Raw genomic sequence first — 15,403 nt, 5'->3', positions numbered from 1 at the left:
CTGTTTTTTGACGACGTATATTTCCCTCTTCTTTACAATAAAAAAAATTAGTATGTTCTAAAATTAAAATACTTGAAATTATTGTATAAAGAGATATTGGGAATTTTGAAGTTAATTTTTATATTCTAATACTAAAAAATGTTGAACTATCAATCCATTCATAACATTTAATTATTAAAAACAACTTTTAACAAAATTTTAAAAATTTATTATTGAAATATTATGTTTAAATTTATTTATCATTTTATTAACAAAATTATAATACATTTTAATATATTTTATTAATACATACAATTAATTTGTGACTAGGACAGTAAGAAAATTAGTTTAATATTTATTTTAAGGTTAAAATATATCATCAGTCCTTGTACTCTTTGCAAATTTAAAATTTAGTCATTGTGAAAATTATTTTTCATAATTCAAAATTCAAATATGTTGAAATTATTCGTTAATTTTATAGGTGATTTTTTTAAGATTCCCTTTGTGCTTTTGATGAATTCCTAAGAAGATTATCTAAAAATTCATCAAAACTACATTAAATTATTTAAAAATTTCAATCCGAGTAAGTGATCTTTGAGGAATTCAATCCTAGGATGGTTTTTTGTACAAATTCCAGTAGAGGTACAGAAGAATTCCTAAGATGATTTAATGTAAATGCTTTATTGTAGTGCACGAAAAAGGGTATAAAGTGCTAAATTGAGGTTTAACAGAAAAAAGCCTTAAACGATTTCAAATTTAAAATAATAATAATAATAAATGGAATCGAAATATGAAATATTTTATTCGGATTTGTTATTGGATCGAGTAAAGGAAGTTACAATGTTGATAACTTTCCCTTGGACCAACATATCGAGTAAGAGATGGGGACATGCCCTCTCCCAAGGAGAAATAATCTCATTGAAGGCCTTAGTCACGAGCCAAGGCATAAATCCACAACAGTCCTAAAATTCTGCCATGAGAATTTAGGTTCATCTAATTTAGGACTAGCACAAATAACCGGGTGTTAGTAGCATGTACCTTCACCCCTGCATGGATAAATAGTTATTGATAGAGCTCAAATTAAGCTCCAAGCAGCAAGTTTTGAATCAATCTTGACTCTGCTAAAGTACAACCCTAACAAAGACCAGAACCTTCTGTGGTTTGCAGGACAGTAACTGTACCTCAAAGATAAGGCTAGCCCTGCATAATAAAATATGCAGTCATTTAGAATTCATCCTTTGGAGATTTGAGATACAAATGATACCATTTCAAACTAAAACAAAATCCCATGATTTGCCACAAGTTAAAAACCAAGTCTCTCAATAAGTGCCACTTCAAGATCTCATTTTCCTTTGACATAACTCTTAAAATTCATTTTTACTATGCTTTTCCCTTCAAAACAATCTTTAACATGTTTCTGCATTCCTATTTGTTTAAAAGAAAGATCCAAGCAATTTCCTTACTAAAAATAATTCAGCTTCGCAAAACACTGGTTCTCATTCAATTGATCAAAAGCATGATTTACAGTGACCTGCAATAGGTCAATCCAAAATGCATTTAAGGTTAGCAACCTGCCTGCAGCAGCAAATGACCATTCACATACGAAACTATGGCATATCAGAATAGATATTCAATGGCAAGAAAATGAAAAGTTTCTAAAAATTACCAGTACGAACAGACACCCTAAAACCATCAGTGTGAGTATATAAATAACATTAGAAAGCAGCAAATACAGGAACCATCACAAGTGGATGTGCATTGTGCATAGTGCAGAGACTGGAAACAATGACTAAAAGTCTAAAACAATCAACTACAATTTTGTCTGTTGTATTGAGACAGTATTGGAGTTATCCAACATAAGACTCGACTATTGCGAAGTAAAATCTTACAAACTGCTTAAAGACCATCTAAATTGTCGAACATTGCTTTACTAAAATATGGATTAAATGACTTGAACAACCAATTTCATGAAGAAAAACGGGATTATGAACCCATAGTACATCAAAGATTTGATATGTGCCCTCAACTATACAAAAATTAACAATTACGTGCCCACAATAGACATGGATACTTCCTCGAGCTCTTTTAAGTAAGGAACAACGTATTTCTCTCTGAACTTCTTGTCAGGCATCTTATAAATTGTAGTCATGCTAACTTTCCTTCTTAGCAAATTCTTACTTTCCAGAGTCTCAATAACCAGTAACCGAGGCTTCAGCCTACGCTCAAGGCTGCAAATAAGCACCATTGGGTGGCTTATTATAAATGAAATACCTACATTCGTTCTATTAAGCAAAAAGTCAGTGACTTGCTTAATCTTCCTTTCAGATACAGCAAACACCTGTGGTGTCCTCCTAAAAGTAGACATGATATCATCTTCAGAGAAACCCAATTTCCTAAAAAGATTCAATTTGAGTTCCCAATTCTCTGCACTCATTGAACTTAACATCCTAATAGCAGCAAGAAACATATTTGACTTCCTATCGAACCCCAAGGCATCCGCCCGTTCAACAAACTGCTTAATGCTCTCAGGTTTAAGCAAGAAAAATCTAGGAAAGCTGAACACATATGAAACAATTTGTGACGAACAAATCCCGCAATTTCTCAAGAACTCTATATTAGGCATCATAGTCTTTTGCAAATCAGATTTGAGAAACCAAGCTGAAGTTTTCAATAACTTAAGAACATCATCATTCGATCCTAAAACAGTCTTTAAATCGGAAATAGAAGGTGCAATCCTATCATCCACGCTTCTAGTCAAAATCCAGGGATCACCAGCTACAATATCAGCAACATCATGGGTCGGAAATCCTAAATCCTGGAAAATCTTGAACTTGGGTTTAATGGTTTTCTCAAGACTAGAATATAGAAGGTTAGGCTTTCTTTTGACCACTGCTTCAATATGGGATTTAGAGAAACCGCTTTCTTTCAAGAAGGAAATTATAGTATCACACTTACGAGGATCCTTCACATAGGTTAGGGAAGATGCAGTCTTGACGGCAAGTTCAGGGGAAAAGCTGTGTTTCTCAACCAAGTGATCCGCTAAAGGAAGGGAAGCTCTCGATTCCTGGGTCGGTGAAGATCAGAAGAAAACAGAAGAGATGGAGTAACAAGAAATGGGTTTATGAGAACGGCATGATTTATTCAGAGAGAATGCGATTAGAGATCTGATTATAGGCGGTGCCATTGTTTTTTCCTTTTTTTTCTTCTCGTGGGGTTTTGTGGAGGGTTTACTGGTTTAGATTCGGGCTTTCTTCTAGCATAACAAACTGAAATTACAAATATTCATACATGTCGGAGGAATGAGAAACTTGCCTGTAACACCACACCAGCTTTTGTCTTGTAACGGTAACCTGCCTTTCTTTGACACTGATGCTTTGTTGCTGATAAATCTAAACCTGGGTTCTTTCGATAGCACGACCTACAGTTTTAAAACCTGGTTTATTAGGGTTTGGGGCACAAATTCAGCTTCAGGATGTTGGGTTATTTAATTTATGCCCAATAGCTTTGGGTCACAACAAAGGCTGGGATGTCTCTTTGCCTATAACTGCTATCATCAACCCTTTACTAAGCCTTTTTGTTTTATGGCCACGTTCATGCTATGATTCTAATATGAAATGATGTATGAAAGTTAGCCATATGTTGAAAAGTATTAAATCATGATTTAATTATATTTATTTTTGCATTTAATACCTAAACAATCATTCTTCTTCCAATTCACCTGCTGGAGTGGTCATCTCTTTTTGTTTCATCGAACAGGTTCCTTTCTCTTCTAACATTGCATGTCCCAAAAGCTCACCAAGATTGAACAAACAACCTTTCCCGACCTTATGCAACAAAACTCCAACACCATCATGAATTGCAAACATGGTAAGAATACTTAATTACTCGACTCTTTAACATCTATCATATTCAACCGCATAATCACTTTTCTTTACATCTCCAACCAGCCCAATTAATCTAAAATACCAATTAATTTGAAATAAATAAATGTCTAAAATATAAAATTTAATAAATATATTATTAGGCTTATACATAATCAAAATTTATGCCTTAAAATTGAATCTATTATAATTAAAAGCTTATTAGGAATTTTCTACTTCCCTTAATTTTTATTAAAATGGTCATAACTTGAGTACAATAATTCAAAATAAGACAATTCAAAGTGCATTGTAAAAGTCAAGAAACTTTCTACGAGTACACCTCAACCCAAAAATACTTAAATCTATGTAAAAATACTTGAAATATGGAGTTTAAAACAAATATATATAGATATTTATTTATTTCAAATTATTGAAATGCAAGGGACATTATTGTGTATATGTGGGCACATAAGGAAATAATTATAAAAATATTAAAAACAAGTTCCAAATGACTAAAATGGATATTATCTTAATTATATAATACAATTAGATCAGATCCAATTAATAAAAGTAGATGATTAATTGAGATTTGAAGGTTTTGATACACAGTGGACCAAGTTCTTCATCTTAAATTATTAATAAAGTAGAAGTTAAAGACAGTGAAATCCAAACAATTATAAGGTGAAGCTATCTATCAATTCTTAGAGGTTACATGCCTAAAGTAAAAGTTTCATTGGAAACCCAAAAAAGAGATCCTTTTCTATCCTTTCGGTGCTTGAATTCCACAACTTTGTACACTTCTTTTCTACTCTCTCCCATTCGCCATTGTTACATATAGATTGAAACATGGTTTTAAACTATGGCAATTGAAGTTTTGGCAGAGATTTCAAGCCCAAGAATCTCGTTTTCTGACGATCTCGACCAAGAAGATGGGGTAGATTCCATTGAAGAATGTCATCATCAGAGATTAGACACATCACTCTTAAATCCAACATCGGATTTCGATTTCTGTTTTGTCAATAATAGTTTCGTTCAAGAACTCCCTTCAGCTGATGAGCTCTTTTCCAATGGCAAGATTCGACCAATTGAGATAAAGGAAAAAGCTGTGGTTGCGAATCGGGTTCGTCGTCAACTCCAACCTGTTGCTGTTGTTCGTTCTTCACCCCAGCAGATCAAAACAGATAACCCAGAGAAGAAAAGATTGAAAGAATTTCTATTAATGAGCATTGATGAAGATGATAAGCCTGCCTCATCCAAATCTTTCTGGCAGTTTAACAGAAGCAGTAGTCTCAACTGTGAAAGTGGTCGAAGTAAAAGCTTAATCCGGTCACTTCAATTTCTTACACGCAGTAATTCAACAGGTTCAACTCCAATTCCAAAAGAAACCCAGAAACAGCCATCTTTGACAAGAAGATCATCAGTGTCAAGTTCTTCTGGTACGTTTTATTATACTTATTATGGTAATTCTACACAAAAGCCTGCATTAAAGAAGAGTTGTGGAGCACATGGGAATGGAGTTCGAGTGAGTCCAATTTTGAATCTTCCAAATCCAATCATTTCTAATGCAACTGTAAGCTTTTTTGGGTTTGGCTCACTCTTCTGTAATGGTAAGACCAAAACGAAGAAAAGATGAACAGTTTTCAGTTCATATTAAATATTTAAGTACAGTTGGGTATTTTATCTGGCCATGAATTTGTGAATGTGGTTAGCATATCTGTAAATTAGAAGAATTGAATTTAGTAAAAGAAAGAGATTAGATCTAAATCAACACCGATTCTGATTTGTGATGGATGTGAACAAACATCAGTGTTATGGACTTGGCAGACAGGTAAACATGGTATTTCTCTTTCATGCCTATCAATTATCTAGTTTCATGGCTATCAATTATGTTGTCCTCAATCGATACCAATATATTTTAAATTTTAAATCATTTTCCTATATATTTAAAATAGGTAAAACTACTATAGTGGCCCCTATATTAGTATTTAGATTGCATTTTGCTGACTAAATTAATCTATATATATTAGATTAAAGAGTAAATTAGTCCTTTTTGTTTAAATTTTCTTCTACTTGTACTATTAAAAACCAGTGTGCCTGACTAAATAACTAGCACACCACATGTACGTCAAAAACCAATTTTTAACAATAGAAATGGATGAAGTTTCTAATAGGAGGATCAATTTGCTCTTTGATATAATATACAATGACTAATTAGCCTATTTTTTAAGTAGAAAGGGGAAAATGCAATATGACTCCTACTACAAGGACCTCTATGGTACTTTTACCATTTAAAATATCATATTCCAATCTCAAATTTAATATTCAAATGTATATGGGTAAAAGTACCATGGAGGCTCTTATACTAGAAGTCGAATTGCATTTTGCCTCCTCTACTAAAAAATGGATAACTTAATCCCTATACATTAAACCAATAGGCAAATTGATCTTTTTTATTAAAAAAATTCATTCATTTATACAATTAAAAGTTGGTGGACACGTAATGTGCCACATGTACCTTATACTGATGTGTAAGAATCAGTTAACAATAGAGCTAGATGGAATTTTTTTACAGAATGACTCGTCCATATTTGAATCTAATATAAAGAGATTAATTTATCCTTTTTTTAAATAGAGGGAGTAAAAATGAAAATTAACTTCTTCCCTAATACTTTTACATGTAGATATGAGTATAAATACTTAAAAAGGTATGAATCCCTCATTTTCATATTTTTCTTTTTTGGTTCTCTTTTAAAGCAATAAGTTTCCTTTGTTTTCTTTTTAAAGATAATAGGTAAAAAGAAAGTAATTAGATATGTCCATACTGATTTTGAGTTGAAGAGGGACCCATGCTTCTGTGTCTTTTTGTTTCTAAGTTTAAAAGATGATTAAAATACTAGTCTTTTTTAATTCTCCAAAATTGGATTCCCACTTTATCTGCTTATGTATAAACTGATCAACATTACCTCTAAAGTAGTAAAATTTATAGGTAATTATTTCAACAAAAGGGTAAATTATTTTTATATATATTGGATAAAAAAATATGTGGTTTTTCTATTAAAAATTTCATCAATTTTTTTTGTTCAAAATTGACGTAGCTAATGAAATGACCAGAGACAGTTACATACAGCACACCACGTGTATCTCATATTAACGTATAGAGAGCAATTTTTAATGGTAAAAATAGATTTTTTTTATTGATTAATTTGTTCTTTCATCTAATGTATAAAGACTAATTCATCTATCTTTTGAGTAGAATAGACAAAATGCAATTTAACTCCTAATACGAGAGCCTCTATGATGCTTTTACGTAAAAATTTAGAATTAATGCATAATTTAGCTCCTAAATTGTATCCAATTATTACTTTGGTATTTAAAAAACTTTTTTTTCATCGCTTTATTATTTAAAGTTTTCGAACGTCACATCCATTATTCCAAGGCTCGATTCATTAAGAAAATATTGATGTGGCCTACTCTCAACTTGTCACATCACTCTGTTGTTAATGTAAAACAAATTCGAAAAAAAATTGAGAGAAATTAAAAAAAAGCAAAAGAAATCTCAAAATATATTTTTTTAAATCAAAAAATTTATAAAATATATATAAATGACTTTTTAATATATATACATAAAACTAAAAAAACATAAATATATAAATATCTATAGTAATTTTACTAACCTTGAATGTTTTCTATTTTTTTTATTTTATTTTTTAAAATACATTATTATATTTTCTATTTTTTAATAATTTTAGCCTAAATTATAAGAATTCTTTTAATTTAGCAACATGTCATGTCTCATATATTTTAACAATAATTTAATTTTTGGAATTTTTCCTTACATTTTTTTAATTTACACTTTATTAATTATATGTATTGTGGAAAAGGAAAACTAGATTTTTCTTGAAATAATTAAGATAAATATCACATAATATTTCTAGAATATTATAAGATAAATTTTCAACGAACTGGATATCTTTCCTTCAAAGGCTTGATTCGATCTGCTCCATAATTTAAAGGATGATAATTACTTTGATATAATTTAAAGAAAACTTTGTCATCTCTTGGTAAGTATAGTTTGGATACGAAAGATGAGTTGACAAGTATCTTAATTATTATATTAGTTGCCAGAATTTGTCAATCTAAACATGACAATTTTTTTATGCAACGACACTGATTGAAAAAATATCTCAACACCAACCTCTAATCCAAAAGAAAATGAAAGGAAGTTGCTTTGAAAGAGTGCAATCTAAAGACTTTTTGATGCATAGAATTTTACCATCAATGACATTAAACATGCTTAAATTGCATTTTAATACCAACTATCAATCTTGTTTACTAACTCGTCATTAACTTATTAATCAATTGTATTACTAATCATGAATTAACCTTTTTAATATGAATGTGTTACTTATCAATTGCTAACCTTGCACATTTAGTCGATTACAAGTTTACAAAGTAAAAGAGAATTTATGGAAACACTTGCCTTTCAAACTCATCTTCTATGCACCTCTCCTTGGAAACACTTTGGATAAGGTGGGCTTTGAAGGACAAAGGCAGCAACAACTTCCAACGATTGCAATAGCGCCAGCATCTAATTGGAAGAGAAGGCAGCAGCAATTGATTTCACCAACAATGTTGCAAACAATTTTTAAGCACCCAATCAACCTCTCACTCTCCCAAGACTGGTGCATTTTCCATGTAAAAGTGACTCTTGTCAAGTTCCTTACTTGACACTTAACCATGCATTACACAATGCCCTCCTAGTAACTTGGATTGTTTTATATAGGTTAAAAGACCTCTCCAATCCCTCTCAATTTCAATATTGAGCAAATTGGTCCCCCTAAAAAAAATCAAAATAGTTTAATCTCTGTCAATTTTGAAAGTGAGCAATTAAAGATAATTAATTATGGTGTTAATATTTTTCAATTTTAAATAAATTTGATTAGTATAATAACAAATTTAGCTCTCATGATTTATACGTTCTATCAATTTGGTCATGATTTAACAAATTTAGTCCACATATTTTTGTAAAAGTGTAAACATTGAGGCTAACTTTATTGATTTTTTAGAATCATGACTAAATTAACAAAATATATAAACATCAAGAGCTAAAATTCCTATTATATCAATCAAAATTATGCACAATTAACGAAAAATATTAATTCCATAATTAATTGTTCTTAATTGTTCACTTTCAAAATTGACTGAAATTATATTTTTTTGATTTTTTTAAGAGAGACTAATTCGCTCAATTTCAAAATTGAAAGAGATTGAAGAGGACTTGTTGTGTATCGTATTCTATTTTGAAATTATTTAATGCAGTTCCTTTCTCGACCAAAATGAAAGAAAAATAGAAAATATAATTCAGATGAATAATTTGAAAGAAAAAGTAGAATTAATTTTTATACATTAGCATAAAAAATAACCATCCCTTCTATTTTCTTTCCTCACTTTTTTTTCCCTAGCAAGCATAAGTTTTTTCTCTTCACTTTCCTACTCCCTTTTCTATTTGAACCAAACACATAAGAACTGGCAAAACGGAAAAGGACAAATCAATTTATTTGGATGTTCTTCATCAAATCCAATAACCAACTTTAGTTCACATCAATTAATTTATATATTTATGAAAATCATAATTATTGTTTAAATAACATTAAGTTTTGATTTGCATAATATCAAAACACGAACTATCAAAATGTTACAACTTTTGATTGTAACTTTTGATAATTGAGTAGCTAAAGAAAAGTAAGAAAATGAAACCGTGAGAGTCCAATTTCATTATCTTGATTTGATCCATTTTAAAAAATTACATGATGCTCAACCTTATGAAGATTTAAAAAATAAAAATTGCCAGTTTGGGGGTGAACAATACAGGCAGGCATCTATTTTGTTCATTGTCGACCAAACTCATCTCCTGAGATCAGTCGTCGTCCCCCCCCCACCCCCCCCCCCCCCCCCGTCCACTACTAAACAAATAAAAGTGCCTCCCAAGTCCCAGCAACTCTGAATTCTGGCATACATCCAGCATTCACCATCTTTCAAGCAACTCATTCTCACCCATACATTTATATCTTATAGCCAAAGGGCTCAGAACGGAATAAAAATGGAATAAGCTCAATGTTTTATATCTACAAGCAGAGGATTAGAAAACTTAAACACCCACTAATTGCTGTGACAGGATACAACATCAATTTTGTCCTCTCTTGACAACTTACTAAAATAGATATGTGAAAAGTAAGGAAAGATCTCTACTTTAAATAATAAAATGACAAATGAATTAACTGAATAGGTCCTCAACCTTAGCTTTCATGGAATGAGACATGAATACAACACTTGGGACTACAAGAAATTAAAAGTAATTCACCTAAAAATTTAGCACAAGTGGGCGCATTGAAGGAGAGCAAAAGCGGGATCTCTTCATAATTTGTGTTACCCCCACTTGAACCTCCCAATAAAATTAATCATCTGTAGCCACTAATAGCTGACTTCATTTTGGCCTTACAAAGATAAGACTCTAGGGAAATGACGGTACAAATACATTGGCTACTCGTTTTAAATACACCTCAGATGGTATCCCGGGATGTGTGTGCAGTTCTGGACATTTTGACTATATTTTCTTGGAGCTTATGTTTTAACTCTAACCTGAAGAATGAGATGCACCTCCCTTTTGAAGATAGACCTTAGCTCCTCGTTAGCTTCAATCCCGATTCTCCTGTGATTAATTATATATATATAACACATAACCATTGTCAGAATTGCATTCAGGCAAACATTACAATATCAGATTTTATTTCAGAACTTCAGGAAAGAATATGGAACTCTAAAGAAACAAGCAAAAATCAAATCCCTGTGACGTTTCTCTGCTTTAACTAAAATGAAGGCATATGGACCTCAAGGGATCACAGGAAGCAAAAATGGAACCACAGAACTGAACTTGGCATGATATGTACGTAATAAAGTTTCTCCAAGTCCTTATATTGCTGCAATACTGACATTCAGTTTTTCATTGTCCATCCTCCTCCTTTATTTATTTGTTATTATTTTGTGTCCGTTGAATCAAGGGGTAATATGAATTAGACATCTTCTGATATCATGCTACTATAGCGCACACAGCGGACCACCTCATATCTTAGCATTAAGATTTCAAGGAGACACTATGTTGCACATGATTGAAATACCAGTGGAACCATGAAAAGAAATTAATTGGAGATAGCACTAGCTTACCCTATTTTTGAGCCATTCTTCCCCACAAGAATCTTTCGCTGGCTCATTTTGCTGGTAATGAAGTGCTGCTCAATCCTCAGAGATCCATCTCGTAATTCCTTCCAGTCTACCAAACGGTGATCAATACCATATGGGATTTCCTGCCACAAGAAAAGTTTTAGTCCTTGTTTTAATCTTTGATCATTAGACAACTCCTCAACACAACCCTCAAAAAAGAAGTAAAAATAAAAGCATATCAAAATTCACCAATTCAAAATACTAGCAATGGTAATTCCATTGTTTGGATAAATATTTTTAATAAAATTTCAATACCAGAATTTGATAAAATAATTATAACAAAAATTACATTAAAAATAAAATACAAAAAATATCCGATAGCGATTTCATTAGGTTTCTAAAAGTAAATAGAGATCTAATAGCATGAAAATATATATATTTAAATGGGTTTTGTAAATAAAATGGAAAATAAAAAAAATCACATAAAGAAGGAAATGTAATAAATGACTAATTTCCTAGTAAAAATCAAGGAATTTCACAAATTCCACCTCTAGAATTGGAATTTGAATACGAGAACTTGAGCCACCTAAATTTCCTCTTTCAGATTGCAGAATTTTTCAAAATTCTGATTTTATTTTGCCATAAAATAAAATTTCACTATAGAATTTTGAAAGTCTCTCCGCAAATGAATTTCCTCCTTGAAATCCCCAATCCAAACACACACACACACACACAGAGGGAGTATGAACCAAAAGCCAAGGCATAGACAAACAACACAAGTTTTACCTGATGCACATGATCTAGTAACCTTTCCCGGACAACTTCCAATGAAATATTCTTCATGACTTCTTCACTCATTGTGATAGGATCTTCATCCCAAGGCCTTTGAACTGCCTACGGGTAAAAAAAATGCCATTGATACTAAGTTGTATTACTTTATAGAGGGAGGAGGACATGCCATGGCAGAACAAAACTTCAGCATGCTTCACCCTTCAACAGAGGCATACCAAGAAGGTATTAATGCCAAAGAAGTATCTAATAGAATACATAATGCATTATCATTCAGATTCAAGGTAAAAAAAAATCCAATGCAGAATGGAAGGAGTGACAGAGCTGTTTGTAACTAATGACCACCAGCTATTTTATTCTTTACCCTTCATCCAGTAAAGACGCATGTATATGCTAACACAAGGTTCACATAACACAAATAAACTATAATCTTACGAGCAAATCACATCAAATCAATCTAAAATAAAAATGCATATAAATATTTGCAAAAACAATAAGTCTGAATATGAAAAAATAATATCAGAAAATGAAAATATATTTGACAACAAAATTGGTAACAATAACACCATGCCACAGAAGAGTCCAGAGGCAAGATATCATTTGAATATCTTTACCATCATCCTAAAATGATCTTGAGAGAAGATAACATGTTCAAATAAATTAGTTAACTAGAAAAGATATTATGAAAAGCCATATCAAAGAAATAACAGAATCCAGTTACTTAAACCAGATGCATAAGAGAATAAATTGCATATATTAAAGACATAACAGAATCCAGTTACTTCAAATAGAAGCATAAGTAGAATAAAAAAATGCCTGTTCCATGAGATATTTAGTAAGATCTTCTACTCCAGTGCCCTTCAATCCTGAGATCATGAAAATCCTGGAAAATAAGTAAAATTAAATTTATCAGAAGCTAACTTAAGCATGCTTTTTGTTTCTGAATATACCTTGTAAAAGTTTTATTAATCAGCTTCAATGATGTCATACATAATGAAATCATGCAAATAATCAGGGTAATCCATATCAAACAAGATAGGATTGGCCCTTTCTACACCCTTAGTTGCTAGGCTATGTGCTACTCTATTACAATGCTTACAGATGAATGAAAACAGTACAGACTCAAACAAAGGCCTTAGTGTCCGTATCTCGCTTATATAGCTGCCAACATTGGACAGGTCAGTCATGTTGTTTCGGAGCTTGGAAATGAATGAAAATAAGCATGCTTGTTTATATCCTAAAAGGAGCAACCTCCTTTCAGCAGGAAAACCTACCTTCCATAGCCAGGAAGATCTTTGAACTGCTCAGCAACCTTCAACAATTCCTTCTTTTTCTCTATCAAATCTACCTTATTCATGCATAAAATCCGAATTTGTTTAGGATTCGGTTCTTCTCCCATACGTTTGATTAATCTTAACACCCTTGAATCAGGCCTGTATGGATGAATCATTAGAATAAGAATCTGATCAGCGATCAAGATGAAGAAAACAACTTCAGCATTAGACAAGAAGCTTGAAAGGCTAAAGTTAGAGTACAAAAAAGTATTTACCCGAATTAAAGACCATTTTATATGATCAAAGCAACACATAACCAAATGGAAGGCCCGAAATATTTATGATAAAAGGCATATGAGAAGAGATCAGTACGCCGAAGTGACAAGTTTAAGAAAACAGAGAGAATTATGAATTTTGAAAGCAAGAGGCAGAAGTCAATCTGAAGTATATTCTAAAAGGGGATATGTGTTGTTCCGGGGGAACTGAATAGCTGCACAGAAAATTTCCTTGCTAAAATTCTTCAAACAGAAAATTAAGCATTGCACATGAACGTACTAAAAGCTCATTGCAATTCATAAGCTAAATATATATAATAAATTATGACACCAGGAGGACAATCTTTCTTATTTAGATATCTATAAGGTGAGGGACGAAAAAAGCCTTTTGCAGCTCATAGTAGCACAAGATGAGGACTGCCTGCATTTCTAACGGCTGCACACAACACTGAAAGCAAAAACGACAACATTTATCACGTTCAAGGCATACCAAACTCCTTAACCAAGAAATAGCATGCAACCATTCATCACCCATTCCAAGTGCCTCGAATTGCAGTCAGAAAATCAAAGCCACATCCCTTAAAGACCTTGACCCTTTTAGGAATAGGTTAGATCCACCCGCTATCTCTAATTTGTTACAAGAAAGCAAAGCAGCTTCCCTCATGAAGAACGTTTGGTACACCATTACAAGATAAAACCATGTAGTATAGTCTACAGATAACAGAAGACTGATGATAGATCTCGGTTGAAGTCCCTGAGGCAAATAGATCTACAATGATGATGAAATGGTAACAGAAAAGCTATGAACTACACTGGTTTCCAAAGGTTGCACTGAAGACTAAGAGTTAATCAAATTGACCATACAATCAGCAACCTCTCTAGATAATGCAGGATGGTAAGCAAATGGACAGGATGAGTGGAAGCTAGAAATCCTGGAATCAAGCTAAATGAACAACAATGTATTGGGCAGTAAAAGAGATGATAAAAAAATGAATCAAATCAGAAGCACACCAACAATAAGGTTGCTACATGTCCAAGGAGAAAATTAATATAAAAGTAAAAGAAAGTCAAAATATCAGCTGTGTAGTGTATCACTAACTTTGTAAGATGCCTATGGACATCAAAAATAACCATGAGCACATCATAGAGATTAACTGAACTCCAGGCACTCTCGACGCGAGCCTTCATATCTTTGTGAAGATATCCACTTCTATTTAACATGAGTCCAGGGGTATCAAAAAAGCACTGCATAATGTACACACCAGATTAGTAGAATGATCTTCCTACAGGCCACTATAACAATAAAGCAAGAGTAAAAGATGAGTTCCCCACACATGAATTCCCAGGAGGGCGAGAAAGAAACATGGAATCATAACAATCCCATTTTCTGAAATTTAGTATAAAAAACGAGATAGAAAGCCAGTAAAACAGTTAAAAGTAACACAATTGAACAAATATTGGTGTGTCTTGCAGTAAAAAACAGGGCGTACTGTATGTCACAAAGGAGAAGGAAAATTCCAAAAGCAAACAGAGAAGTGAAAGCATAGTAATAGGAATAAACAAAAAAAGGAACATACAATTTGGGTATCCCTTTTAGTCATGACCCCTAAAACTTCATGTGTGGTTGTGTTTGTCTTCCGTGACACAGCAGCAACCTTAGTCCCAACCTTATAAAAAACGCATTGGAGATATTAATTAGTTGTGATATGAATGATGCGCCAGTGGCTAAAGAGAAGGAAATAGAATGAGCTAATGAACAAACCATAAAATTAGTAAGGGCTGACTTTCCAGCATTGGGGGCGCCAATTATCCCAACGGAGAGAGACTTCTGGTCCTCTTCCTTGACCTCTTGGTCCTGGTCGGCATCCTCGTCAGGGCCCTCTAAGGCTGCCTCAAGCAAGGCTTTTGCAAGAATCCTTCTCCTGCTCTCCTCTTCCTCTTCCTCTTCTTTAACTTTGCTGTGGCGGAGATCGCCGTTGGAGAATATCCGCTCAACTCGTTGCCTATG

General features: G+C 32.6%; 3 protein-coding genes and 1 long non-coding RNA gene across 4 annotated transcripts in view; 1 reads left to right on the top strand and 3 right to left on the bottom strand.

The window, feature by feature from the left end:
- Nucleotides 1-759: 759 nt before the first annotated feature.
- LOC107937540 (uncharacterized) lies at nucleotides 760-1,516 on the bottom strand. The gene is made up of 2 exons (XR_001694694.2): nucleotides 1,443-1,516; nucleotides 760-1,179 (listed from the first exon to the last, which is right to left on the bottom strand). It is a non-coding gene; the product is annotated as an uncharacterized lncRNA (long non-coding RNA).
- Nucleotides 1,517-2,023: 507 nt separating this feature from the next.
- Nucleotides 2,024-3,845, bottom strand: LOC107937539 (uncharacterized). The gene is made up of 3 exons (XM_016870437.2): nucleotides 3,698-3,845; nucleotides 3,292-3,374; nucleotides 2,024-3,043 (listed from the first exon to the last, which is right to left on the bottom strand). Exons 1-3 carry the CDS (start codon nucleotides 3,843-3,845, stop codon nucleotides 2,024-2,026), a joined length of 1,251 nt encoding a protein of 416 aa, XP_016725926.2.
- A 593-nt stretch (nucleotides 3,846-4,438) lies between these two features.
- Nucleotides 4,439-5,603, top strand: LOC107937542 (uncharacterized). Its single transcript, XM_016870438.2, has one exon. The coding sequence runs from the start codon at nucleotides 4,699-4,701 to the stop codon at nucleotides 5,470-5,472; it is 774 nt and encodes a 257-aa protein (XP_016725927.1). The 5' UTR covers nucleotides 4,439-4,698; the 3' UTR covers nucleotides 5,473-5,603.
- A 4,480-nt stretch (nucleotides 5,604-10,083) lies between these two features.
- LOC107937545 (GTP-binding protein ERG) overlaps nucleotides 10,084-15,403 on the bottom strand; it is a 6,365-nt gene continuing 1,045 nt past the window's right edge. The window contains exons 2-9 of the mRNA XM_041094231.1: nucleotides 15,158-15,398; nucleotides 14,973-15,062; nucleotides 14,495-14,640; nucleotides 13,121-13,279; nucleotides 12,663-12,729; nucleotides 11,844-11,951; nucleotides 11,061-11,200; nucleotides 10,084-10,548 (exon numbers count right to left, since the gene is read on the bottom strand). Coding sequence (XP_040950165.1) covers nucleotides 10,461-10,548; nucleotides 11,061-11,200; nucleotides 11,844-11,951; nucleotides 12,663-12,729; nucleotides 13,121-13,279; nucleotides 14,495-14,640; nucleotides 14,973-15,062; nucleotides 15,158-15,398 — 1,039 coding nt within the window. The 3' untranslated portion in view covers nucleotides 10,084-10,460. The remainder of the gene's footprint in view (nucleotides 10,549-11,060; nucleotides 11,201-11,843; nucleotides 11,952-12,662; nucleotides 12,730-13,120; nucleotides 13,280-14,494; nucleotides 14,641-14,972; nucleotides 15,063-15,157; nucleotides 15,399-15,403) is intronic.

This window comes from Gossypium hirsutum, chromosome A01 (genome assembly GCF_007990345.1).
Source record: "Gossypium hirsutum isolate 1008001.06 chromosome A01, Gossypium_hirsutum_v2.1, whole genome shotgun sequence".
NCBI classification, from domain to species: Eukaryota; Viridiplantae; Streptophyta; class Magnoliopsida; order Malvales; family Malvaceae; genus Gossypium; species Gossypium hirsutum.
Note: the sequence above shows the minus strand (reverse complement) of the source record. Positions and strands in the feature narration are given on the sequence as shown.